This window comes from Salarias fasciatus, chromosome 11 (genome assembly GCF_902148845.1).
Source record: "Salarias fasciatus chromosome 11, fSalaFa1.1, whole genome shotgun sequence".
Classification (NCBI taxonomy): domain Eukaryota; kingdom Metazoa; phylum Chordata; class Actinopteri; order Blenniiformes; family Blenniidae; genus Salarias; species Salarias fasciatus.
This window is the reverse complement of record NC_043755.1, coordinates 23,228,099-23,255,659: the sequence shown is the minus strand read 5'-3', so window position 1 is coordinate 23,255,659 and position 27,561 is coordinate 23,228,099. Positions and strand designations below refer to the sequence as shown.

Below are 27,561 nucleotides of genomic sequence, written 5' to 3'. Positions count from 1 at the left end.
GTGCTGCTTAACCCCGAGGAGAGAAGGGAGGGGGGGGGGGGGGGGTGTGTGTGTGTGTGTGTTGTGTGTGTGTGTGTGTGTGTGAGGGTACGAAGCCCATTAGGCAGGTATCACCGAGTCGGGGACGAGATGACGACGCCATGCAAGGAGGGGAAGCGAGGGAAGAGGAAGGGACTGATGAAGGAGGAAGGATATAATGAGAGAGAGAGGGGAGAGAGAGAGAGAGAGAGAGAGAGGGAGAGAGAGGGAGAGAGAGAGAGAGAGGGGTGCCAGACATGCTGTGGGGACTGAGGGCAACAAGAGAACAAACAATTCCAGCTCTGTCTCTCTCCTCTCTCCCTCCTCTCCATCCCTCCTTCCTCTCCTCCCGCTCGCTCGCTCGCTCGCTTGCCCAGCAGTGCAGGGGGAATCAGACGGCTCCGTCTCTGCTGCACCACACACACTGAAATGGGATTACGGAGCAGGAAGCCTCCAACTTGTGCGACGCTTTAAAGAGGCAACGCTCTGCTCGCAGCCGTCTGAACTACAAGAGCCCGAATGGGGCGAATCGCACCTGGGGTGGGGGGGTGGAGGGGGGGCGGGGGCAGTTTACGGGAGCTCGGGGCAGGTAATCGGAGGAACCGATTGAATAAAGCCGAGAGGAAAGGCGAGCAAAAATGTGTCGCTGGAGAAGAAAGCCATAAACGTGACGGTCTGCGCTGATTACCAAGACCAAACGAGAGCAGCAGAGAGGTGCAGATGGGAGGAGGTGAACGGTGAAGCAGAACCGCTGAAGACGACGGCCACAGACTCGCTCACCATGCAGCCGCAGCATGCCTCCCCTCGCAGATAAACACCTTGACGTTTTTCTTTCAAACCTCAGATGGTCATTTACCAACACTCGCCGCTCCGAGACACAATCTCAAGGTTATTTGAGGAATTGTTAAAGAAGCAGCTGCAGGTTTAATTCCAGGCACAATCGGTTAGATTCCTGCAGAAGAGCCGCAAACTGGGAGGAGAGGTAAAAACTCTTCAACACAGCACTGTGAATAATAGCTGTTAATCTAGATTGCTGAAGGCGTTCGGCTGAACGTAAACTTTTCTGTGCGTCCATCACATGAACTCCTCACTTTGTGTCTTTTCCAACATTTTCCCCGAACGCAGCTGAACTTTGATTATTGCTGATGTGGGGCGGAACGATGAGACCCGGTGCTGAGCCGGCAGTAAATCTCCACTCTGCACCGGTGGAAAAAGGACTAACGTAGCCATATCATCCCCATCTGCATGAATATAACATGACGGCCGATAGCGGCAACGCGCGGCTGTGTGATAACACATCATGAATATTACACTATAGTCTAATATTATCAATATTCAGGTGCTGTAATATTCATGTGAGGCGCCGCGGCGGAGGGGAGGGCCCGCGGTGCCGAAGGATTCACGGCTGGACACGCCACGCGCTCTGTACCCCCACACGGCCTCTCAGGTGAGCGCCTGCCTGCCTGTGTGTGTGTGTGTGTGCGTGTGTGTGCATTATCAGAGCCAGACAGACAGGATAGCGTCTAGACACCCTCCTCACCCTCCCCCGCTGCCATAAAGCCAGACTGACTCCACTCTCTGAGTGATTGAACCAGACTGCAGGGTCAGGCCGATGTCAGGGTTAAAGTGTGTGTGTGTGTGTGCATGTGTGTCTTGTTGACCAGAGGTCAGCCGGGGTCAGTGTGTGAGTGGACGGGTTGGGGGGGGGGGAGGTGGACGATCAATGCTCAGACCTCCAGACAGGACCAAGCACCAACACCAGCCTCAGGAAAATCCAGGAAAATACTTTGTGGGAGTGAGAGCAGACCTGAGAAGACACGTCGTCCATGATGGTTCAGCTTCACTGTAATGCAGTGGCAGGAGTCCCAGCGTTCAAAATATGCAGCTAATTTTCACCTCCTCTTCTATTTTGTTGGTTTTATAATCCGAGATATCCCAAAACTGGAGTTGACTTTATAGCTGAACCACGTAAACGACTCTTTTCATGCCTATGAGTCCAGAAATATCCTCTCTGGGTTTCTGTGGGTAAGATAAGGCGTGAAGACAGCGCTGGTATAAACACTGCAGAGTTTTAAGGGAGCAGAACCCTAATCCTAAAATAAATGAGCTGTGTTGAGTGCAGATCATTGACTACTGCATGTCTTATCAACAACCTAAAACAGTTTTCTATACACTGAATCATCCTGTTTTCTTGATTTTCAGTTAGGTTCTCCACTGTTTCCATTGGTTCTCCGTGCTCGTAACCACATTTTTCAATTATTGATGTGCCCTGATCTTTCATTTGTAAGCAAACCAAAATGTCAGCCAGTAAAACGTTAACGTTCTGTGTGTGTGTGTGTGTGTGTGTGTGTGTGTGTGTGTGTGTGTGTGTGTGTGTGTTTACTGTGGACATCAGCTCTGCTGCCTCGGACAGTCCGGAGACGGAAGCAGAGACAGATTAGTGAGGTAAGGTTCCTGCAACGCCGACATTAGACTGTCCGCACGCTAAGTCCATTTCTGATTAAAAATACATTTTCAAAAAATGCCCCACGCTTGGGCCCAGCAGGGGGGCCGGTTCAGCCAGGCGGGGTGCCGGGCTCACATAAGCGAGCCATGGGAAAAACCTTCCTTACAGGAGACAACCCTGAAAACCCAAAGCATCTCAGAACCGAGACCTGGAGCGAGGTCAGAGGCGGTAGGAGCTACTCCAGATCCAAACTCAGCCCTACGTTCATTCATAGATGTGTTCTGCTACGGTACCTGCTGCAGATCAGCGACGTGAGGGCCAACTCTGTGCCAAGCTGAGCGCCTGCTAGCCTCCATGCTAATACGAGCGTCGCTGTGATCATCGTCCTCATTAGCAGGGGACAGACACATGGTAGGCTGACAGACAAAGTGGCGAACAGGCAGACACATGTCGAGCGCTGATACCGCTCTGATGTACTACTTGTGTACTTGTGGCGCTATACGCCAAACCAATAATGAATAGATCCGGTAACAAGTGCCGTTAGCCTGCTAGATCTTATCCCTGTGCGCCGCAGAGCTCCATTCTGGCTCAAAAAGCGAGCCAAACACATCAGTGAGGCGCAGAGCTGCACTGGCACACTCGTCCCTTCATTATCATGAACACACACATGAAGTGCTTCACCTGGACGCCGGCCCAGTGCACGCCTCTTCCTGCCAGAAACGCTTACTGCAGGAGCACTCCGCCGCCGAAAGTAGTTCTCCGAGCGTGTTGCAGCTGCCTGAGCGGCGGCGGCGGCGGCGGCGGCCGACCGCTCCAGGTGAAGGCTGGCGGACCACCTGGCTCCGGAGGAGGAGACCGGCGTGATCAGACAGAGGCGCCCGGCTTTCTGAATCCGTCTCTGGATTGGAGGATCGTCTTCTGAGGGCCGATTAACTCGTGCAATCAAACATATTTTTCCAACCTGTTGCTTTAGTCCAAAGCCTTCAGGATTACCACTTTATTCCAGATTCTGCCTCCTCAAAGCCAGTTAATGCGCGCCAGATCAGGGCTTTTTGAAGAGTTTCGGCGTTGTGGGAACGTCTTCCGGGGACGCCGCCGCAAAGAAGATAACTGCCGGCTGAAACTCCCCTCCTGATCTCACAAACTGAACGGAGGTTTCTCTCATTCCGCAGCCTCCACTGGTGGCAGTGACATTTTAATGGATGTACGTACGTCTACAAACAGCTGTTGAGTTTTGGGATATTGTCTCCTCGCTGTTAACCTATAATAACGCTGAAATAATCTTCTGGGGACAGATTAGCATTGTTGTGACGTGTTTTGATGCTTTTGCTGCCATTGTTGTTACTGTCCATCAACTGAGCATGTGCAGAAAAACCATGACTACGGAGAGACGGCGTGCGAGCAACAGCGTTTCAAAAAAACGTGGATTTACCCCGGTTTCCATGGAAACGGAGATAGAGCTCAGTCTTTAAGCTCCACCTTGGGCGGGTTTTCAAAAAGCTGTGTTTTCAGTGACGGAGTATCGCCTTCGTGTAATGGAGAACCAACATTCGGAAAGCCTCGTGTTGCTCCGTCGTTAACAGAAGGTGTCTCGTTATTTCCAGAACTGTGTCTTTATCCGTGGACAATATGGAGACAGCGGAAGTGACAAAAATGTGATTTTAAGGCAGAGAAAAGAGACAGAAGCCCGTCGATGCTATCTCCGAAGAGTTTCCTGAGTTAAAGGGTTCACTGGTATCGACAACATAAATAAATAAATAAATAAATAAAAATCTCATATTGAGCGTGCCAATCTGAATCGAACTCAGACTATAATAATAAGGTCCAACTCCAATAATAACACAGATTACACACACACACACACACACACACTGTATTTCACCCTGCTGACTTCTATTAGCCAAAGGCAACTCAGCCAGCCGTCCAGACACATAGATCTTTGTCAACTTAGCGGGAGGGGGAGGGGGGGGGGGGGGGGTTATGAATATTATTCTGCAGTGTTCTGTTCTGTACAGGTCACCATCACAGGGAGGCTGGCGCTGAAGGGTACGAAAAGTATAACATATATATGAGCACACACACACAAATAAAGGTCTGTTAAAGGAGAGGCAGTAAAAGAAAAGACAAAAAGAGTGAAATGAGAGTTGGAGGGGGATCGGACACGGGGAGAGGAGATAAGAGGTGGAGGGCAGAGGAGAGGCCGAGGTGTGGGGGGAGCGTGGTAAAGGCGGACAGATGTTAAAGGCAGACAAACAACAAAGCGTGGCGTCTCGTGCCTCGTCTCAGACACCGAGCAACCAAACCGAGGAGATGAGAGAATCGGGTGGAGGAGGAGGAGGAGGAGGAGGAACCGAGTGGGCTTTCTGTCTGTCTGCTTCCTGCGTTTGATAGACTCCCCCCTCCACCCCCACAGGAGAGGTGCATTTCACCTCCAAAGCGGGTTTTCCACGTCAGCGAGGGGCAGCAGACTCCCTCCAGACGGAGGCAGCGGGCTGCGGACGTGCCGCCGCCGACTCTCTGTAATCAGCTGAAAGACAGCGAGGAAGAAGAAGAAGAAGAAGAGCGGAGACACAGCAGGTGGGACGGTGGGTGGAAACGCAGGAGAGCTCTGGGAGATGGGGGAGGACACATCCAGACTGAGACTCCACACACACACACGCACACGGTGGATAACACTGAGAATGTGTGTATGCGTTCTGAACTGGAACAACATTCCGGTTAGCGGTTTTCGCTTGCTGGCGAATCTTTGACAGAAAGACCTCGTCCTCTGTCCATATGAAGCTGTGCGTACTGCATGTCTGTGGTGTATTCTCCCCTGCGAGCATGATGGGTAATTTCATTCCAAAAACCACCAGCAGCTCCGTCTCGCGGCCTGGCATTGCTAGCTACGTCGTCTCCCGTGTTTCTGCCATCTCTGTGTAAACGGACGTAGTTTTCAAATCACCGCAGTTTAAATTTGAAACTTTCCTGAAACAGAAAGACGAACCGGGGTTCCACATGGCTGTCATGTCACGATGCTGGTGCCCAATTACAGCCAGGCAATGCCGGAAGTTTTATCATTGATGAAAGACATAAAGCAGAATTATTCATCATATGTTCTGTACATAAGCCCAAACAGTGCATGGAAACCGAGACCTGCCTTCACAAACGTGTAGCCACACAGTTGAATATGTTGTTGTCATTAGCTGCATTCCAAAGCCTCACATGGAGCCATCAAAATGCCAATTTAGAAGATTTTAATTCAAGAAAAGAAGTACTTGAACACATCTAGAGCGCCAAAGTCTCATTTAATTCTGGTGGTTAACATTTGAAAGTTTGTCGGTTTTGAGTTTGGGAGAGTTTCAACTATTCAAAAACTGAAGGATCAACAAGTGCCGCGCTTCCGTACTTCACTGGAAGACAAACTAACAGTCTTTCAAATGCAACGGCGCTGAAAACACCGTGGAAAAAGAAGAGGAAGGCTGTTCAGAGAGGCTGCAGCAGAAGACGAACGGCCTCCTCCTCTGCTGTGTAATTACACTCCCTCTGTTTGTAATAACTCACTTAATCTGCTCTTTTTTTTTCCCTCTCCTCTCATCTCTGCCTGCAAATCAGAACTGGTTTCCATTTTGGAAAAAGATGGCTCCTCAACGGCAGCATATGCTTGCGTGGCGTTTTCTTCTGCTATGACTCACTGTCACGCTGGCTGTCTCTCCGCAGAGATGGACCGTCTCTCCGACTCTATTTTGGTCGGCGTTTTTCCTCTGTCTCTCTCTCTCTCTCTCTCTCTCTCTCTCGCTCGTCATGTCTCTCCCTCCTTTCCGTCGCCCTCCTCAGCCGGCGCTCGGCCACGTGTCCCTGCCTCCGGTTTTTTTTTTGTTTTTTTTCCATCGTTTATTGCCCTCCTTCTCCACTTCTTCTCCGGCCGTCCTGCGGTACATACTTCTGTCGTCCCTTCTTCTCCTCCATCCCGCCGACTCTCACATGGAGGGGTGTAAACATGTCTTCCACATGCGGTCTCATTGTGCCGAGCCAACAGAGCAAAACAACCACGCTTAAGTTGCTCAATGGGGGCTTCACCAGATGACTAGCGCCTCCTCCTCCTCCTCCTTCTTCTTCTTCTCCTCCACTTTTTCTGCCCCTTCGGGTTGAGATGCTTAACAGGCATGAAGCAATGCCTGGCAGGCAGGATTAAGCAGGAACCAGACACGGAGAAGATAGAAAAGACAGGAAGGAAGGAGGAAAGATAAAGACGGTGAAAGTGAGACGGGGATGAAAAGAAGTGAGAGGGAAGAGTTCAGGGGGAAAAGAAAGGAGGAAAACGCAGGATAAAGGAAAGTGCAAGTGGAGGGGAAGGAGGAGGGAGGGAGGGGGGGAAAAACAATTAAAAAAAAAAAGAAAAGTGCTATCAAGAAAAAAGTTCCTTTCCTGGCTGGAGCGGCTCGGCTGTGACCGCCGGCTGAACTTCAGAGCGGTGCTGAGCAACAGCTGCTGACAAAACTACAAAAACAGAGAGGAGAGGACCGGGAGGAGGAGAGCAGAAGAGAGAGGCAGAAGGAAAAGGTTAAGGAGATGCAGAGGAGGCGGAGGAAGAGAGAGAATCAGAGAGAAGAAAAATAAAAGGTAAAGAGACGGAAGATTAAGAGGAAGAAAAAGATTAATGAGAATCAGGAGGGAGAAGAAGGGAGAAAGGTGAAGAAAAGAAAAAGCAGAAAAAGCAACAAGAAGAGAAAGAGCTGTGGAGGAGGCAGAAGAAGGGAAGAATCAGAAAGAAGAAAAAGGCAAACATTAACATGAAGGAAACGAAGGAAGTTGAAGGTGAAGATTAAGAAGAAGCAGAGGAGGCGAAGGAGAGAAAAGTTAAAAAAGAAACAACATTAACATCAAGAGACAGAATCAGAAAGAAGAAAAACGGTACAGAAATACATCAAATTGAAGAGCGAGCAGAAGAAGAGAAAGAGATTATAAAAGTAAAGAAAGGAGAAAAGAAAGAAAACTGATACCAAGAAAAAAAAATGATGAAGCAAAATCAGATGAGGTAGAACATGAAGATAAAAAAGAAGCAAACAATAAATAAAAGAGGATAAAGCAGAGAAAGACAGAAAAGAAAGAGTAGAAGAAGACGTGAATGTGGCAGCAGGGTGTTGGAGAGGTGAGTCCGGCTGAAGGAGAGATGGATGTGGGGATGAATAGAGGCTGAGAGCGGAGGGAGGGGAGGACTTGAAATAAAGAGGAGAGCGGCGGCAGCTGTGTAGAAGAAGAAGAAGGAGGAAAAGTAAAAGTCCCGTCCTCATGGCAGCATCGTCTCCACCTCAGCGGCGCTCGCCTCCTCCCAGCTGGCAGGAGTCGGGACGCCGCCGGAGTCACCTGCCGTAACGGAGAAGAAAACCTCCATTCAGAGCAGCAGCTGCCCGCCGCCCCGGCCTCTGGGGGCGGAGCTACACCTGCAGACGCCGCTGCAGACCGGGCCGCTAACCAGAGAGAGGGCACCGGGCAGGCGGGGGCGAGCACGCGAAAGCCTGGCGTGCCTCGGTGTGCGTGTTGAGACGGGGCAGTAGCAGGATGGAGGCGAGCTGCGCTCCGTTCGGCTCTCGCAGCCAGACAAGCGCCAATGGCCGTGAACCTCATTATCTGGCTCGCCGTGGTTATGGCGCATCCTTGCTGCTGGACGCCGCTATGCTGAGCACTTCGTTTAACCGGGGAGGATGTGAGGATATCCAGGCTGCAGCTAAAGGACACTGAAAGGTTCTGGCAGTTCCTCAGGTTCCTTCAGGTTTCAGGAATGGCCTCATTCTGACCTTCACTGCTAACTTCATTAAAGGCCCAATGAGAAAATTACATTGTTTTCAGCATTTACGTCGTTTTTTTTTTTTTTTTGTAGGAATTTGCTTGCATTTAGCTGAGCTGAGCCGTTGTGCCTCAGTCTTCCTCCCTCAGACTCTTCCGCCGAGCTGAGCTCAGCTCTTATTAAAACTAGCGCTCCGGTTGACGCAGCTTCACAGCATCAACCTGAAGACTCTGCTTTCCACAGTCGAGGCAGAAATCAAGCCGAGCGGCAGATCTGCCTCCTTCCCTCCACCCTACACCCTCTCTGTCTTCCCCTCCTCGCTTCTCCTTCGTCGCCGTCTTCTTCGTCTCTGCTGAAGTAGCACTTGGGGAGTTCAGCTCAAGGCGAACGCTGCAGAATGAAAGAAGAGCTTCTGACTCGACGAGCCACAAAAAAAAAAAAAAAAAAAAAAAAAAAACCTCTTTCGGGCGGCACAAAGACCGAGTGTAACCGGAGATATCAACGACTTAGCGACTCCCACACACACAGACGCACTTTATATTGTTTTATCAAGCTTTGGGGTGCTGGCTGGCGGCGGCGGCGGCAGCTTTGTGTTTCCCGGGGTGAGATGGAGGGCCAGGTCCAGCCACTGCCAGTTCCAGCTTCACAGCACATCCATGGGCCAGTCTGAAGAATTACATTCAGAGTGAGGTGGGGCTTTTTTAAATAAATAAATATGAGGTTACTTAAGGTATTAAAAAAAAAAAAAAAGCAGAGTGGGAGAATATTGCATTTGGGCTGATTCACCAGCATCCAGCGCTGAATGGAAGCTGCAGTGTGATTCTGTCTGTGTGCTCCTGCAGACAAAAAACAGCTGAGAGGGCATGTCTGTCTCTGTTACGGGGCTAGCGCGCGCACACACACACACCCACACAGCCCCACACACACACACACACACACAGCCCCACACACACACACACACACACACACACACAGCCGGCGTGGCTGACTGTCTAGGAGCTGGAGCGCAGACATTTACTGCAGCAACAGTCGCATAATAACCGAGGGAAAGCAATCTGTGCTCCACCAAATAGGATTCCCAGGCAGTCCCACCCACCGACACACACCGCGACACACACACCAACACACACACCGCGACACACGCCAACACACACGTAATTCATCATGCAAAGCCAGGTTCTTATGAGCAACCATAAACTCTTCCCATTAGGAAACTTGTCTCATGAAAATATAATTGCCGTAAATGAGCCGCCCTGGGGTGCACGGCCCGGTCGGGGTGTGTGTGTGTGTGTGTGTGTGTGTGTGTGTGTGTGTGTGTGTGTGTGTGTGTGTGTGTGTGTGTGTGTGTGTGTGTGTGTGTGTGTGTGTGTGTGTGTGTGTGTGTGTGTGTTGGGAGGGGGGTGGGGGACTGTAAAAACCCCGTTACCACCAACACACAAACAGTATGAAACATTAGCGGTTGGAACTTCCCCCTCGGTTACGATCCGCCAGCCGATGCGGATCTGGGCGTAGGTGATCCGCCGGCGTTAATCCCAGGGACAGATGGGGCCGGGCGGCCGGGCCGCCGGGCGGCGGGGAAGTGGGAGGGGGCACGCAGCGGCCGCGCAGCGGCCGCGCAGCGCCACGGCTGCTGGGACGGCACTGGGCCGGGACCCCGAGCCGGATGCGGCGGCTCTGACCTATATTAATAATTCACACAGTGAGTATTTCCACGCAGGGAGCGAGAGCAGGCCCGACGGCGGCGAGGAGACGGGAGACGAGGCTCCTGGCCGGCCCGACAGACCCCGACTCAACTTCACATCCAAAACTATTTCTAAGAAAACACGATTTTTGTTCGAAACGTGAGCCGCTGGAAAGTCCCCGAGCGAGCCGACCCGATGGATCCGTCTCCTCGGCTTTTCTCTTTCCCTCTCACACACTCATCTTTTATTTCCATGACAACCGGTTTCCGTGTGGACACCAACTAGTTATTTCCACGTCCCTTTTTTTAGGCTCAACAGGAGCCATCTTCGGCGAGCGAGCGCGGGAGGACAAGCGTCGCTAGAAACTCTCTGGAAGGGATAATAACTTCAGTTATGGTAAAGATGTGATAAATTCTAAAAAAGAAAAAAAAAAACAGGAAGCAATGTTGAACTTATTGTAATTTCAGACCTTCACTTCAAAATAACAGTGTTCTTTCTCTTATTGGACCCAATTTTAACCATAAATTTGAGATATACTGTGTGGCCACGGCTGGAATTCCCCCGGATTTTACAAACAGACCTGGTAGGATGGAATTCTTCAGAAAATAACCAGAAAGCAGACAGAACACACACACAGAGGCGGGTCCCGGTGCCAGGGGAGGGGGCGTCCTCCTGCCAGGAAGGGGCGGGCCTTACCTCCACTAAAGACCAGCTGCCTCTTGGTTTCACCATGGCTTGAGCCAACATCTACGACAATGCATGCAGACAACACAACAGCGACCACAACAGCGCCTCGACGAGCCTGAAACTCGAGACTTCCCCGGTAAGCAATCTGCGAGCGCAGTCAATGAAACACATCCACTTTAAAGCAGCCGAAGACCGGCTTCCTGTGAAATCCCTGAGACAGCAGAGGTGGAGGACTCTCCACAACGGGCCCTGGCACTTTGAAATCTCAGATTACAGTTTTGTGAGTATTGCTGTTTTCTCCAGTGTCGCCTCCAATGAAGATTACACTCAGAAACGAGCCAGAGATGCTCGTGACGGTGCATGTTCCGTTTCAGAGAAGTTTAGTGTTTACACAGCAACACGATGGAAACGATGTCCATTTACATGGAAACGGTGGAAAATTGTGTAGTTGGCATGCCAGGCCACTAGTGGGAGCTGTTATGTCATTATTATTTAGCTTAATAATAAGTTAACTTGAGGAAAAAACTGAGACACAAAACACTTTTTGCTGCACCTCAGTGGGAGCTGATATTTTTCACTACTTTCTGACATTGAGAAGACCGAAAGAGTCGAGATAAATCAAGGAGATCCATTAACAGATTTATTGCTAGAAAAATGAGGTGCTAGTTGTGGAACTGATGGGAGTTTAACGAGCCAGAACAACATCGCCAGCCTTTTCCATCACGGCCTCCTCCGAACGGAAACAAGACGGCGTCGGCGGTGTCAGCGGGGCTGGGGCGCGCCGGCCCCGGCTGCGAGCGGCAGAAGGCGGCGATGATGCTCAGATAACTTAGTTAGCCAGACAATGCCGGCGCAAAAACCACTTTGCATAGCGAGCATCAGATACATCTGGGACCTCCAGAGAGCGAGCATGAGGAGAGAGACGAGACGAGAGGAGGAGGAGGAGGGGAGGAGGAGGAGGGGAGGAGGAGGACGAGGAGGAGGGGAGGAGGAGGAGGAGGAGAAGTGCTGCGTTATGGCTGGGGGTGGGGGAGTCGGGCAAGACCAGACAGTCTGTATCTCCCCCTGACCCCCTGTCTGAGTCCCTGTGAGTGTGTGAGTGTGTGAGTGTGTGAGTGTGTGTGTGTGTGTGTGTGTGTGTGTGTGTGTGTGTGTGTGTCCTCTCTCTCTCCAGTCCAGACAATAGAGCAGCCCCTGTGCCTGATTGGGGTCAGCTGGTGGCTGCCGGGGGGAGAGGAGGAGGAGGAGGGGGTGGAAGAGGTGGGATTGGGGGAGGTAGGTATCAGACACCGCTGTCTGACTTGTGTGTCTGGACGGGGAGGGAGAGGGACCACATAAAAAAAAAAAAAAAAAGAGACTGAGACAGCCCCTGTGAATGGCTAATGAAGAGCGAGGAGCAGCGAGGGAGGAGAAGGCGACTGGAGGCTTCTTTCTCCGACTCCTACACACACACTCCCAGCTGGGAGGTTAAACTGGGCTAAAACACACAAAGTGAAATAAGATCAGAGTCAAAAGGCCAGGGATGCCACTGGAACAGCCGGCCATCTTTCCTACAGACATATCTCGCACTGATCAGGCCTCCAGTTCGGTGGAGATGTTCAGTTTTACTCGTCACGACAGACAATTCAACCAAAGCTGCAACACTTCGCACAGAATCTGCTGCAGTTACAGCTCTCATGGAGAAAATTCCAACTGTACATCGTCCACACACATCAATGACAGGCCGATCTCAGGCCTCATTCCCACGGCCATGTTTCCAAAGCTAAATCTGTTCACATGAAAACGGCAGAAACCCTGAAAACCAGTGCCTTCACACAGTGTCAGAATGGCCGTCCAGTCCTCGGTGGGTCCAGTACCGGGTACCGCAGAGGTCCAGTCCAGAGCTTTTTGTTGTTGTTTTTGTTTTCTAACACAAAAGCCACTTCCCTCTTTCTTTTCTGTCTGTATCTCCTGCTCTGTGTCTGCGTCTCTGCTGTAATCCTTGTAATTTCCTGTGATAAGGTCAGATCCAGAGCAAGGCCTTGTTAGGGCGCAGCCAGCAGCCCAGCTGGCACCGAGCTCTGGATTTACAGCCCCCCCCCCCCCTCGCCCGCTCTGACCGGGGCAGACGACCGGAGCACCGTCCAGCGCTGACAAACGAGGAAGTGTTTACATGGCGGGGCGAAGACGAACCTGATCCGGATTCTTCTCCTGAACGCGCTGCGAGGAAGACAAGATTTAGAGCCTCATTTAAAAAATAACAGCCCGTTTAAAGAAATAAAGAGCGGGAGATCATAAAACTAAAGCCCATCAACCAGCGTGGGGATAATTGTCCACATGGGTGCAGGAAGTGCCTCTCTGTTGCAACAAACTGCCAAAATAATTACACAATATTTAGAAATACAGCGACTATACATTATCCCAGAAACACAGGGCGAGCCGTCCGCTTTGCGTTCCCTTCTGTTTCCCCTCCACATAGGGGATTATTTTCTGGGCACGAGGAATCATGCTCAAAGAATTAAAACTGTTCATCGCTTCAATCGCGCACATAAAAGAAGAGTGTTGAAACCTTGTAATCACGCTGCAGAATATCTCCACACGGTTCCTCCTCCTCCGGTCAGCTCTGGGTTGTATCGGGGTAATCTGACCGGTCCTCCCGCTCAGTGTACCAGAACATCTGAACGCTAAAGCGTCTCCAACACGCGACCAGGAAATCCCGGCCGCTCATCTGATGAGCCACCCTTTATGAAATCATTGTGAAGTTGAAGCGATACCTTGATGTTCTAGTGGATTCCGTGCATTCTGACATTTTTCGCTGCATAAACGCCGAGCGCCTGTTTGAGGTAACTTTACACCTCCGGCCTCATCACCACAGACACATTTTACCTCCATCGACATCAATCCTGCTCAACTGATCTTTACGTTGACTCACAATATGAAAAAAAAAAAAGAAAAAGCAGCTAGAGTGAGGACTAGAAGCTGCAGAAGCACAGATATCGACTTTCTCATTCTATGAATTCCTCCTCCTTTGACCCCCGGCAGTTCCGTGTGAGAGTCGGGTGTGTTGTTCTCGCTGCCAGTGAAGTAGCCTGGAGCGTCTGGCCTCGAGCGGAGCCGAGCAGTGGGCTGCAGGAGGGGTGGCGAGCTCGCTTCTTCCTCACAACACAGGACTTTCTGGATTTCTGGCTTTCATTGTGGAGCTGGTAGCTTCCGGACTCGGCCGGCGCTGGATGATCACTCGAGGACACGTATCAGACTCTCCCCGTGGAGACTCGACGGGCTTCACACTGCCTTTTCCCCATAAGCAGAACCGGGAACTTTTCTTTCTGTGCATGCACGGCGAGAGTCCAGCAGACGGCAGCTTTCGGTTTCGATTCTTGCCGTCTCAAAGTGTGTCAGTTCATTTACAGCCCTTTCATCCCTGCTCTTCATTAGCTGTGTGGCTGCCTGTGTAAAACAGGACAATAGCAGACATGCTCACATATCGCACTGGCTGAAAACTCATGTTTATCATAATCTCAGAGCCACTTTATCTTAAACAAGGTCATTTTTGACATTCTCCACATTAGAGGTGTTCCTGGTCACCAATTTCTCAGAAATATTTCATTAAGACAAACCGACTGGGCTGAAACGATTCCATCAGCTTCCTGAAACAGTCCCAGTGAAGCGGGGTCATCGTGGAGACAGCTAGCACTGCTAGCATCATCCCTCATCCAGTGCCGGTTGGCAAACAAATGCACGTTGAATATATCCGAGTATAACACAAAAATCTTTCTATTACAACTCAGCTAAGTCACGCGCCAGTCCTATTATTTGCACGTCAGCGTTTCTGCTGTCTCCACAGAAAGCTCTTTGCACGTCTCTCCATCATTACTTCCGAGCGTCTTCATCTTGCATGACGGAATCAGAAAAGCAAACAACTCAAAAAGAAGCTTAATTCGGTATCATACGGCTTCGAGCTCATTCCAGGAGAATGAGCATAACTGTTTCTGCAAACTGAGTCCTTCTTCTTTTACGACGGAACACTTGAATGTGACGGAGTTCTGCAAAAGCACGGGCGTGAACACGGCTGACCCCTGGCAGCAGGACGCCGACATCTCGTTTCAGACGCCGCGGCTCCCACACTGGAGTGATCCTCTAAATCGCCTCTCCACACACCACTTCCAGCCTTTTCGGAAAACTTTACCATGTAAGCCTCTTCAAAATCCAGGGAAAACCCTGCAAACCACTTGAAGAGACATGTCATTATTCCTCTGTCTGGGTGTTCCTGCTCGCATAAACAAACGGATTACCCAAAATCTGACAAACAGCAGGCGGCACGGCGCTTCAGCTTCATTTTTTTTTTTTTTTTTTTTTTTTTTAGGTTTCAGACGATGCAAAACAGCATTTGTAATTTCAAAGCAGTAATCGCTGCTTTGTTTCATGTAAGGAGGAGAGAGACGAGACACGCAGCGAGACGGGGGTTCACAAAGGGTAATAAACATGCCAGGCATTTTATTCGTCTGGATGCTGGGAAAAACAAATCCGCAACAAGAGGAGACGGGGCGAGAGAAAAGGAGAGGATTGTGTGCTGTCTGCCACTGTCTGGAGCGTCCTGTGTGACTGTAATATGTCCCGTCCACCGTCCCGCAGTCACGAGACGCACGGCAGACACGGCCCGATTCATTCAGCGGCGCTCTTTAGCATCTCAGACAGTCAAACTGTGTGCAAATAGATGCTGACCGAGGCAGCAGACTTCCAACGCGGCCCCTCCCCGCCGCCGCCACCGCCATCACGCACGCACTTGACGGATGGCCTGTCTGCGCACACACCAGGACTACAAATCTGCCCCGGTCCCAAGGGCATTTTGGGAACTGAGGGAGGAGGTCTGCTGCGCTGGTGTGTGTTGGGGGTAGTTGCAGAAACTAGACACAAAGGGAGTCCCGGCAGCCAGTGACGAAGTTGTGAGGGCTGACGGGGGGGCGGGGGCGGGGGCGGCGAGCGGTGCAGGGGCTCCAGACGGCGGGGCGAGTGGAAGGACCAAACCCTTCCGGCTGGAAGCGGCTGCCTGAACTTGACCTGCTCGCCTCCAAACATCCCAGTCACCGCTCAGAGGTGGGCACTGCAGTCCAGATCCAGGAGTCTAGACCAGGGGGGGTCAAACGCTGACCCCCGACCCAGAGCACCGACATGTCTGAACCAATACAGCCATTTCACAATCACTCTGAAGACAGGCTATAGGGCAATTCCCAATTTTTTTTCCATTGCTTTAGTGTACTGGAGCATAAACACATGCTGAGAAAAGTTTACTCTCAGTAAGATGAGGGGACGGAATCTGATGACCTGTGGAGGCACCTCAATCCATCGCATGGTGGAGCTTTAAGCTGAATATGGATTTTCACTGACCGGAGAAGTGGCTCCAGTGATGGAAGAGCGGCGTGACTTTAGTGAATTTGGCGTTCTAAGAGTTAAAAACAATGGTGGTCATGGGGAAATCCGGCTGACCCGTGGTGCAACCTCATTCACATGGCATTCGATTGACTAATGGTCTATTTCCAATCAGTCATCCGTCATTTACAGAGAGGAATTTAACATTTCTCTTTCATCCAGTCCAGAATGAGTGTTTCTCACTCTGCACTCCAGATCCAACATGTCACATCTAAACCTTTGCTGACGAAGGAAAAAAAAAGTAATTTGTAGGAGTTTTCAGGAGGATTTTTGAGCTTGAATGTGCATCAAAAAAGTATGCAATATCGAAAGTGACAGTGTTTTGATGTAAGTCCTCATGACATTCAGCCGAGCCACTGGTAATAAGCTCTGCTGTTTGATCAAGCTGCATCAGAACAATGACTCTGGTTGGGGTTTTTTTTTCCCTACCATGAGATGTGTCTGACTGTTATGAAAAAGAAATCACCAATGTTATCCCGTCTCTCATGATCTGCTAATCTTCTGACTATCCACACGCTGCAGAAAACTGATGGAAATGAACCACAATCTCTTAACTTTTTATTCAGACTCTAAAGCTACAAAGACTATTATGAGACCAAACTGTACACCTGATGCAGACCCATCCCTGTTAAAGTGTCTGCAGCGGCACCTTCCCCCACTGAAAAGTTTTCGCGGAGTTGTTGAGAGCAGCGGCGCGTCTGCAGGTCATGTCGGCGACGTGGAGGAGAGCGGGACCCCTCGACACGCCGTCCTCACATGAAACAAGGAGCTCTTTCTTGGCGCGGCGCTCTGGGCTCGGGGAGAGGTGGCGCACTAAATAAGGCTCTATTGAGAGACGCCAAGCAAGTGCAGAAATTCCCAGTGAAATTAATTACAGGGCCAGTGATTGCAGAAGAAGTCTGTCTGGGAGGTGGGGGAGAAAGAGAGAAAAGATTCCCTTCTCTTTTTGGTGAAAGCTGTTGTTTGGTTGTCTTCGCCACTCCCCTCCCTCAGGTCTCTGAATTTCTACTCCGAGTTTGAAGTTGCTCCTTTTTCCCCCCCCCCGCAAACAAGCATCATTATTAGAATTCATTAATAATAAAACTAAAAAGCTATTCCAAATCACCTACACAAACAAACCGAACAGAAAAAAAAAGATGCAAAAAAAAAAAACAAAAAAAACAAACAAACAACAAAGAGCTTAGTGAGAGATTGGATTGGCTGTCTGGCTGGAGACTGCAGGGTAAATATTGGCTGAGCCTGAGAGTGTCTGTGTGTGTGTGTGTGTGTGTGTGTGTGTGTGTGTGTGTGTGTGTGTGTGTGTGTGTGTGTGTGCATATATCTGGGTGTACATCCACGTGCGCGCGCTTACAGGGAGAGTCAACAAGTCGCGGTGTGCGTGCCTGGCCCGAGGTGGTTGACAGATGACCCTGCTGCCACCTACACACCAGCAGCGCTCACACACAGGATTACAGATCAGGCCGCTTCCATCCGTCTGTCTGGCTGGCTGCTGACCCCCCCCCCCATCCCGCCCGCCCCGCCCGCTCCGCCCGCTCCACCCTCCCCGGCCGCCGGCCGACCGTTACAAGCTCCGAAAGGCGCCGGGCCGCTCCGGCCTCGGCTCCGGAGCCAAGTGTGTGTGCAACGCCGTGTCGGAAGCAGCCTCCGGGGCCGGCTTCTAGGAATATTCCACAGCAGGATATTTCAAGCCGTTTCTCAGTAGAGGAAACACATAAAGCTGCCGGTCTGCTGACAGTCGGGACGGTCTCCACAGCTGTATGAGCAGTTTGTAAAGATTAACAATCAAATCACTCACATCGACACAGCTTTGGCAGAATGTATCAATAATTTGGGGTTTTAATCACATCTCGCGGCTAAAGCAGCCAAGTGTCTGTTTTAACTGAACTGTTCCATGAGAGGCTCCACTTATTGATTTCAATCTATACGGTTAGTGAAATGGTACAAGAAAAAGATCTTTCCCGGGAAAAGACAAAACCTGTGCGACTGGAATCCATACAAAAGAGTCGAAGATCCAAAACTCAGAGGAAGCTTGTTACAGAAGAGTGTTTCCTAACCGGGACAGCAGGGCCCTGCTGGGAGTCAGAGGTCACAGAGGTGCCGAGGCTCTCTGACACCCCGTCCGTGAGACGCTTCCAGTTAAAACAGCATCATATGGCAACATTCTGAAAACAATGACTGTCTCCACTGGACACACGGCAGAAACACTAAAAGCGATGCATTCACCATGCCAGGCACCAGTTGGACACACACACACACACACACACACACACACAGACACACAGACACACACACACACACACACACACACACTACAAATATTAACAATGGTGACATTCGAACAGATCACCACGTTGGATCGTTATTACGATGGCTGTAAACTCTAAAACTCCAGGAGGATCTGGACTGGAACCAGGACTGGAACCAGGAGGATCTGGACTGGGAGTCAAGGCACTCTGGAGGCAAACGCTGTTACCATCTACTGAACAAGTGCAGAGAAACTATTCACTACAGCTGTGGAGTTCAGGAGTGTTTCAAAAATGTTTGAGAGTTTTCAAAAAGTTCCACCTTGGAAACCTTTTTTAGAAAGCTGTGTTATCAGTGGCTCTGACGACTGTTGTCGACTAAACTTAATCAGGCCCACAACACCAGACCCTAGAAGCTTTCTGCCTGTTGGTGCAAGTTGGCGTTTGTGGGCGTGTCCACCAATGTTTGTGGGCGTGTCCACCAGTGTTTGTGGGCGTGTCCACCAGTGTTTGTGGGCGTGTCCACCAGTGTTTGTGGGCGTGTCCACCAGTGTTTGCCTTCACTGTGATGCTTCGGCCAGTCAACCTTCCTCAGAGAGCCTCTGGATGATAACAGGTTGGGAATAATTGCTCCAGAACATGAATGGATTCCACCCGTTTGCTGACTGAAGGACAAAATACTGCTCAGCTCTACTGTTTTCGTTCCATTTTGCCGATTGGCAGATCGCTTTCCCCGTAACCCTCAGAGTTACGACACACACCACGACATCCCTCGCCCCGCAGACGAGCCATCTGCATGAGTGGAATGAGCCCATGCAGGTAGCATATAGGATTTCCCCGGCATGTTGGGAAAGACAGGGACGATCTCGGTACGAGTCAATACGGGATTAAATGACTTAAAAGTGGGCAATGTTTGCACAGGGCCTGTCTGCAGGGACTCCACCTTCTCTCTCTCACACACACACACACACACACACTCATACACACACACACACACACACACACACACACACACACACGCTGTTTGACCTCAGGACTTTATAGCACCACACCTACCATCTAACTGCATTGCACAATGAATCCAAGAACAGCAACAAGCTTGAGGCTCGCACACACACTTGTGAGAAGCTCCCCCCCCCACCCTCGACCTCCCTCCTCTCCACCCCACCCTCTCTTTTCAAAATCCTACATGTGAATCCCAGCGTGCAGGCTGAGGTTCGGTTCCCCCGGCCGTGACACACTGTCTGCGCTGTGATCCCCTCTGTGTTCCCAGTCCCTTTCAATTTTCCTCCTCATCTGAATAAAAGAGGAAACACGCCAGTGAGACGGCCCTCTATGCTTTAAAAAAAATAAAAAAGGAGTAAGAGAGAGAGAGAGAGAGAGAGAGAGGAAAAAAAGAAAAGAGGCAGACTGTAGCTCTTTTCTTCAGCCAGAGAAATCATCAAAGCATGAGCTGCATTATTCAGCCTTGCCGAGTCTGCATGACAACACAGCCGACAAACAAGAGCTCTTTTCAAACCAGACGGCCACTACAGTAGGACACGGCTATTTCCAACCACTTGTGAATGGAGCTCCCTCCCAAATAGTGAGACCTTCAGCTGATGAGAGATGCAGTGTAAAAAAATGCCAGGCCGGCGTTTATTCAGAGTGCCAAGCACGGGCGCATGCGTGGCCCCGAATACCCTGCGAGGCTCCTTCCTGCAGTTTTACACTCCTGCAAGTGTCAACCGGCACAAGCGGGTCACTTTCTGAGGAGGTCTGAAGTCTGAGGCAGACATGTTATCAGTGTGTGTCTGAGTGTGTGTCTGAGTGTGTGTGTTTCTGCATCACTTCATGCATGACTCTGTGTGTGATTTTTTCCTGGCTGGCAACATGATGACGGAAAGGGGGGAGGACTGGAGGAGCGGTGCGCCGGTCCCGTCTGCCAGACACGCCGCATACACACGCTTCTTGGTTACAATGTGGCGTCAGCGCAGCCACGCTCCCCGCTGCCAAATCTAAATCTAATATCCTGCGTTCACCTCATGTTGCCCAGGCCTGGCCCCGGACCCAGTGGAAATTACACATCACTGTAATTCTGTCTGTCCGTCTGTAGCTCATCTGTCTGTCTGTCTGGCTTCACATGGTCTGTTTATATCTCTGTGCATCTTGTCTGAGCTGTTTATTTGTCTGTGTGTGGATCTGTCGGTGTCTGGCCCCTCTTCTTCTCCTCCTCCTGTACCTGCAGTGTGTTTGTCAGTCATAAAGAGGAACATCTGCAGTGGATCTGGCAGGCAGCATTAGGGGCAGAGCTGATAATGATAGTTTCTCTCCGGGCTGCTCACAAGGCAGACAGACACAACATACCATTCCAGCGTTTCCTGTCTGTGCTGACAGGCAAACTATTTAACCCTGTGTGGTGATCCCCGGGAGCATGTGTGCAGCCGGGGGGGGGAGGGGGGTGGGGGGGCTGCCGGAGATCCGCACTCCAGTCCTCCAGGACCACAAAACCCAAACACCGCCCGGCCGCAGACATCATTCACGGCATATATGCAGACTAGGAGATTAAATGCAAGCCGGGCGCGTGATGTAACGGCTGTAAAGTGAGTCCAGCCACACGTCGGGGGGGATAGAGAGAGGTCAGGGTGAAGTTAGAGAGGGGGGGGGGGGGCTTTTCTCGCCGGACCGGACGGATCCGAACCGGTTCACGGCGGGATCGGTTTACCCCGCTAAGTCTGATTTGTTGTCCTCCTGGACAGCGCACATAAAAACGGATTAGGCAGTTTTTTGAGGTCAGGAGAGCTCGGCTAGTGTTACTCACATATCTCCATTCCCTGTGGCTGGGAAGCGGTGCAGTTGCAGGAGCAGGTGACATTGGAGTTGCCGGGGCCGCCAGGGGCCGTGAGGTTTTGCATGGGGCTGGGCAGACCGGGACACCGCTCCGGGGTGAGAGGAGCCGCCGGAGCCGGAGCCGGAGCCGCCGCCGCCGCCGCCGCCTCCGCCGCTGCAGCCACCGTCGGGGCCCCCCGACGGGAAAACAAGAGAAAACTTCCAGGCAGCGGCAGCAGAGTCCGCCGCGACGAGTAACTCCCCACACTTTCGCACTTATTTTTCCTCCGCGCGGCTCGTAGTCCTCACGCCATGGTTCTCTCGGAGCGCCGCGGAGAGTGAAGTAGACGGCGGGTTAGGGAACAGCCATTGCCCGTGGCTAACGCATTGTGGAGTTTTCCTTCCCCCCGTTCCTCTCCGTTCCTCCGCCGCCGAGAGCAGCTGTCCTTCCCCCAGCTACAGCACGGCACACACGGCCGCCCGGGGCCCGCCCACTCCGCGACTGACGGCCGCGCCGGCCAATCACAGCGCGGCGGGGGAGGGAGGGGGCGGGGCCGTGCTGCCTTCAAGAGCAGGACGGAGCGTCGCAAATCCAAGTTCAAACCTCAGAGGAGCAAAACGTCCAGACCGCCGAAGCGCGGGGCGGAAGGTTCAAATCTCCCAAACAGGGGGCAAAAGGTTCAAACCACTGAGCCAGGGAGCACAAGGTTCAAACCTCTGCGTTCTAAAATCTGAAACAATAAGCAAACTTTTCAAACAGCTGAATAAAGACCTTCGGAACAAGGAGCAAAATGTTCAAACCTCCGAAAAGATGATCACAATGTTCAGTCCTCAGGAGAATAAAACAAAAACATTCAACCCTAAGAGAAAAGAAAAAGGACGACAATGTTCAGACCTCTGAGTTCCACCAATTTTTTTACAGGACAAGCACTAACCTTTAGCTAGCTGCCAATACCAAGTATGATCCATATGAAACGGTGTGTGAAGGCTAAGAGCAGTGCTTAGACAGAAGCTACACACAGCCCGATGCCTAGTGCACACTGTAGACTGCAGACCGAGTTCACTGAGTGCCTCCACACACTCAATGGACCAGTCAAGCTTTAATGTTTTGCACGTAGCATCACTGGTGTGTGAGCAGCAAAACTCTTTAGCATGTCACATGTAGCGTGTAGCATGTAGCATGTAGCATGGTCTGGTGTTACATGCCATACATGTCGTGCTCTCCTGTGTTCCTTCGGTCAATAATGCTGACTCATGTAGTACTCACCAGGTTTTTATGAGTAAGAATACTTCATGCAGTATCGGAGCTAATACCCCATACTGGTATCAGCATCGGTGTGTCCCTCATTCAAACTTTTGAGAAAAATATCAAAACATTTAGACCTGTGGGTTCAAATGTCAAGGAGCAAAAACATTAAAGCCTCCAAAACAAGAAGCAAAATGTCTAGAAATTCACCTGATCCAACCAAGGTAAAAAAAAAACAAAAAACAAATGTACAGTAGAGGATCAATCCCAATGAAAATGGACTTAAATCTCAGTATGAGGAGTTTGAATTCATAAATAACCCTAAAAATCTAGATAAATTCTTAATTTAATTTCATAATTCTAACCTAAATCTCAGAATTCTGACTTTTTTTCTAACACTTCCCAGACATAACATCTTTATTTAAAGACTTTTCTTGGATGGGCTTTTCACTTTTTTGTGGATGTATCCATTTCATGCACTTCTGGGTTCAGTTATGAGTGCTTCTGTTATTGCTGCCACGCTCAGGGAGTCAGAAACTTATTGAGAATGTAAATGAAGTCAGAAGCTATAGTGTTTATGGGGCCCCTGTTTCGGCCAGGCCTGTCATGATGCTGTCTGGTATCAGTGGTTAATATTCATGAAGTCCCTTGCATATATTAGCCACTGAATGCATAATTGGTCATTCTGCTGCTGGACCCTTCATAAATATTACCATTATGGGAGAACAGACTTTACCACTGCGTGCAAAAAAAAAAATATCCATGCATTTCTTGACAACTGTATCAAGTGGCCCTGGACTTGGGGCTGAATAAAGTCACCAAAAAGTAAACTGCCAAGCTCGAAGAGAGAAAACTGAAGTGTTCAAGGAGTACTTGAAGGCACCAAGTGAGAGAGAGGATGGGACGGGGGCTATATGTTACTGTGTGAGAGTGTGTGTGTGTGTGTGTGTGTGTGTGTGTGTGTGTGTGTGTGTGTGTGTGTGTGTGTGTGTGTGTGTGCTGCAAGGGGGATGGTTGCACATTGGTGGCTTGAAGGCGAGGGCTGGTGGTGGCTGGAGGGGGGTGGGGGGGGCTGACCTGACTCAGAGAGCTAGCAGACGGCCGGGTCGTCGTTGACAATGACTGTGGGACAGCAGAGCAACTGGAGAGGAGGAGGAGGAGGGCGAGGGGTGGGCGGAGGAGGAACGGGGGTAGGCCAAGACTGGTCGGTCTGGTGTGTTATTTGGGGAGGGTGGGGAGAGCGAGCGAGCGAGCAAGCGGGCGAGGGAGCGCTTCGAGTTTCACTCCCTTGTTACGGCGGGCCGCAGCCAATGGAGACAGCTCTTTGACGGGGGCTAACCTTGAGGTGACCCCCGTGCCGGTCTTGTGGTTCAGGGGCACATGTGCAAGCAGAGAAGCAAGACCCCCATCACCACCCCCACCGCCAACACCACCCCTACATCCTCTTCTGAAACTAACCAACTCTCACCCACCACTCACACTCACACACACACGGTCATACACACACTCACACACTGTAGCAGAACTGTCTGCAGTCTATAAATAAACCAGGCTGTTCAGATGGGAGAGTGGCTCTGAATGCCAACTCCAGATGAACACGTTCCTAAACTGCGGTCTGCGGACAAGTCGAGGTCACCAGAAAGCCTGAAGGTGGCCCGAATTATTTATTGCACGAGATTCGGGTTTAATCCATTTACACGGCAACGATTTCAAGACAGAACACAACATTTCTGTTGCCTCTTTGGGGCTCCGTTTACAGGGCAACAGTGCCTGGAGCCACTGAAAATGCAACTGTGGGTCTGAAGTATAGCAGAAGTGCTGGTACCGCACATACAGTAAACGACTGATGCAAAACTTTGACATGAACAACTGAAGAAATCAAGATGATCTTGAGAACATTACACAGCGGTAACAGAAGAGCTGGACAGTGACTTAGAGGCCTTTCCTCAGCTGCTTTTTAAGTAACTGTTCATGAAGGTGTGCGTCTGCATTTTGTGACTTTCAGACAAAGTGGATATGTGTGTGTGTGTGTGTGTGTGTGTGATCTGTGGTTCCCATCATGCACTGGAGGATCGCCCATCCACGTCAGTACGGGAGTCCCAGCGGAGGCTGATGACTTGGACTGCAGTGCTGACAAGGCCCAGAGACCTTGGTCTACCCTTCATCCACAGCTGGTGTGAAGAAGCAGGCCAAAGCAGCGGCAGTGATAAATCCTAAAAAGCCCAAACGGGTTGGCTGTATCAGTCGTCCTGTTGGCCGACGCATGGGCAAAAGAATTAATCGTTTAGATAGAAAACTGCAGTTAGAATCGGGTCCCTCAATCTGTCGGTGCTCGGGCTCTAAGTAGGGTAGAAAGAGCAGTGGATCCCATGGGTTGGTTTCATTATATCATTAAGAATAGTTTTGTCTTGTCTGAAATGTTGAAAATTCAAGATTTAACAGTCTAGCAAAGAACGGTTGAGTTTGGCCCTTTAACCGTTTTTTTTTTTTAAAACAGCTTCAGCAACAGAACCTCCATTCCTGTCGATGCAAAGCACACAACACGTCTTCAAATGCCAGCAGCGAAACAAATCACCAACACAGCAGAAAACGAGAAAGGAAACAGGAAGAAGCAGAATCTGAAGCTTTACCGAGAGGAGCTACTTCTCCAAAACGGCAAGTGCAACAGTTCAAGACACATTTCTGGTCAGGACAACAACAAGACGTACATAAAAACCAAACCCCAAATATGCGACAGATGGGGTTGAGCTACAAGACAGACGCTGTTTTCTCTGGACTGACTTCATCAATTGTTTCACATCCTTTTTATTTGAATGTATACATGTATTCTATTTTTTTTCCAAAAAGTGACCTCAAAAACTCTGTCTTTTTAAATGTTATGTAACCTGGCAAAAGCCACACTGACATGTGCAGCAACGAACTGCTTCACATGTCAATCTGGGATTTCACTCTGCAAATCCGTTCGGGGAAGGAGGGACTTGCTGCAGAACTCTTTGCGTTCATTGGACGGAAGGACACAGTGCGCCCGCCTAACCATGTTTGGTTTCAGCCAATCACTGCAAAGAAAAAACCTCTTACTGATCGTTTTTCAAAGACGCAATAGAGGATTCATCCAAAACAGATTTAATCGCTGTCGGGATATCCATTGTTTTCGCTAGTCATACTAATATTATTAGCAGTCTGTCACTTCCTGCTGCCATCAACGCTTCATGTCTCGCCCTAAACGACGTGTGATTGGTCCGGCCAAAAAAAGTCTGATCCCGAGCACATTGGCTCGAGCGGTACAAGATGGATGCTTGAGGTGTGTGAGAACAAATACCGCGAGAATTCAGCTTGCAGGCAAGGTTAAATGTTATGTTGAAGGAGGATGAATCAAACCATGGCGCCAACCGTGGAACCGACTGATCTCTGACACTGGGCTTCCTCAGTAATTCTCAAAGAAAAAGAAAAACACAAAATCAACGTGTAGAGAGCAACAAAGAGCCTCCAGCTGCTCTTCAAACAAACAAAGGACAATTTGATTATTTTTTATACCTCAGTGTGCATAGAACCAGACCAGAACCCAACAGGAAGGACGCTTTTGATCAGAGCACTTCCTCTCTTTTGCAAATCACCTCTGGGCCGTTCCATGAGAGCAGCATGGGAGCAGACCTCATCCCGTATATGCCTTGGCTGAAAAACGACAGACCCCTGCATGGAAGATGAGCCGTCTGAACATTTTCATTTTGAAGACACCAGTAACCAAAGGCAATAAAACGGAATAGACCTCAGTGAGAGGAGAAAATAAGTAAATGGGAAAAGCAGCGGCCTCGGACAGATGTTCTCCATTAGGCGCCGCATCGCCGGCCAACTTCTATATCCAGGCAGGTACAAATATTTTCCTTGACGGCAGCTTCCAGTGAATTCCTCCATGAGCGAACTGACACTTTTTGGAACAGGAGGAGGAAAAAAAACACACACACGCACACACACACACGCCGCCAAACGCATGACCCTGACGCAATTTACAAACGGCTGGCAGCTGTCATAATTTTATTGAAGCAACAAATTGAGGCAGTGCTGTGTTGTCAGCGAGAGCAGCAATATCAATCCAGGCGGCAAAGAGCGCGAGTTCTTTTTCTCCTCCCCTCCCTTGATGGGAGGTCACTCTCGTGCACGCTCACTCCAGACGAGCGCTCATCCACAGACAGACACACATCATTGATTGTGACTCTTGCAACCCACGTACACACACACACACACACACACACACACACACACACACACACACTCTGTCTGTCTGGAGCGTCAATTCAGTCCCCCGGGAGGGAAGCACGCGGGGTGACACCACTAACAGGCCAGACCACACCAGACAGCCAGCAGACAGATAAATACTAGGCACGGCTGAATACCAAATGCACTCTAGTCTACCAGCTCCCAGACCACCCCCTCCCCCCTCTGCGCACACACACACACACACACACACACACTCACGCTCACAGGCTCTCTGAGCCTCTCCCGGGAAACGTCTGTCTGCGTGTTTGAGGGAATACCAACTTTGGGTTGATAGGTTTATCACGGTGGGCACGTGCGTCTATTTCCGGGGCCGTGGCGAGGGGCTTTCCCCGCGCACGCTCACTCTCACGCTCGCGCTCGCGCTCGCTTATTCAGGAGTTCGGCGCGCAGTCGAAGTATCACCGCCGCTGCAGTTGTGTGACGACTGCTGGAATCAAAGTGAGACATGTTCAAAGATCTGAAAGGATGTATATTTTATGAAGCTGAGTGCAGCAGGACAGAGACACACTGCGACAAGCGGCACCGCCGCTGCAACTTCTATCTGCTGTCTGCGTGTGTGTGTGTTCAGATGTTGAGTGTGTGTGGAACAAGCCTTAAAGTTTAGCTGTGTGTGATGAGACCAGGACAGGAAAAGACATGGAGCAGCACAGAGCAGGCCTGAGAGGAAGGAAGCTCCAACCGCCCCCCTCTCCAAAACCCCCTCCACACTGAGCGCAGCACCGGAGGCTACTTCACAGCGCCATCTTGTGGCTGAGCTCAGAAAAAAAAAACATCCCCAAATGTTGAAGGGGTAAAAAAAAAAAAAAAAAAAAAAAAAAAAGCTGGAGTTGTTCCCCAGCGACGGGCTCACTTCTCCTCACGTCTCATCTCTGTTGCTCCATTACTTCTGAAACCGAAGCCGTCTCCCGGGCATGGGCTTCAGCTTTGAATCAATTACGCCTCGTCTTCATCAGAAACCACCGGGGAACGCAGAGGAGGACACC

General features: G+C 50.5%; 1 protein-coding gene across 3 annotated transcripts in view; it reads right to left on the bottom strand.

The window, feature by feature from the left end:
• LOC115397093 (low-density lipoprotein receptor class A domain-containing protein 4-like) overlaps positions 1–21,647 on the bottom strand; it is a 41,832-nt gene extending 20,185 nt beyond the window's left edge. The window contains exon 1 of one of the 3 annotated variants that reach the window (XM_030103264.1): positions 21,050–21,647. In XM_030103264.1, coding sequence (XP_029959124.1) covers positions 21,050–21,143 — 94 coding nt within the window. In that variant the 5' untranslated portion in view covers positions 21,144–21,647. Of the gene's footprint in view, positions 1–5,625; positions 5,631–21,049 lie in introns of those variants that run through there. The other 2 variants (XM_030103263.1, XM_030103265.1) reach the window with 2 other exon arrangements.
• Between the last annotated feature and the right edge of the window lie 5,914 nt (positions 21,648–27,561).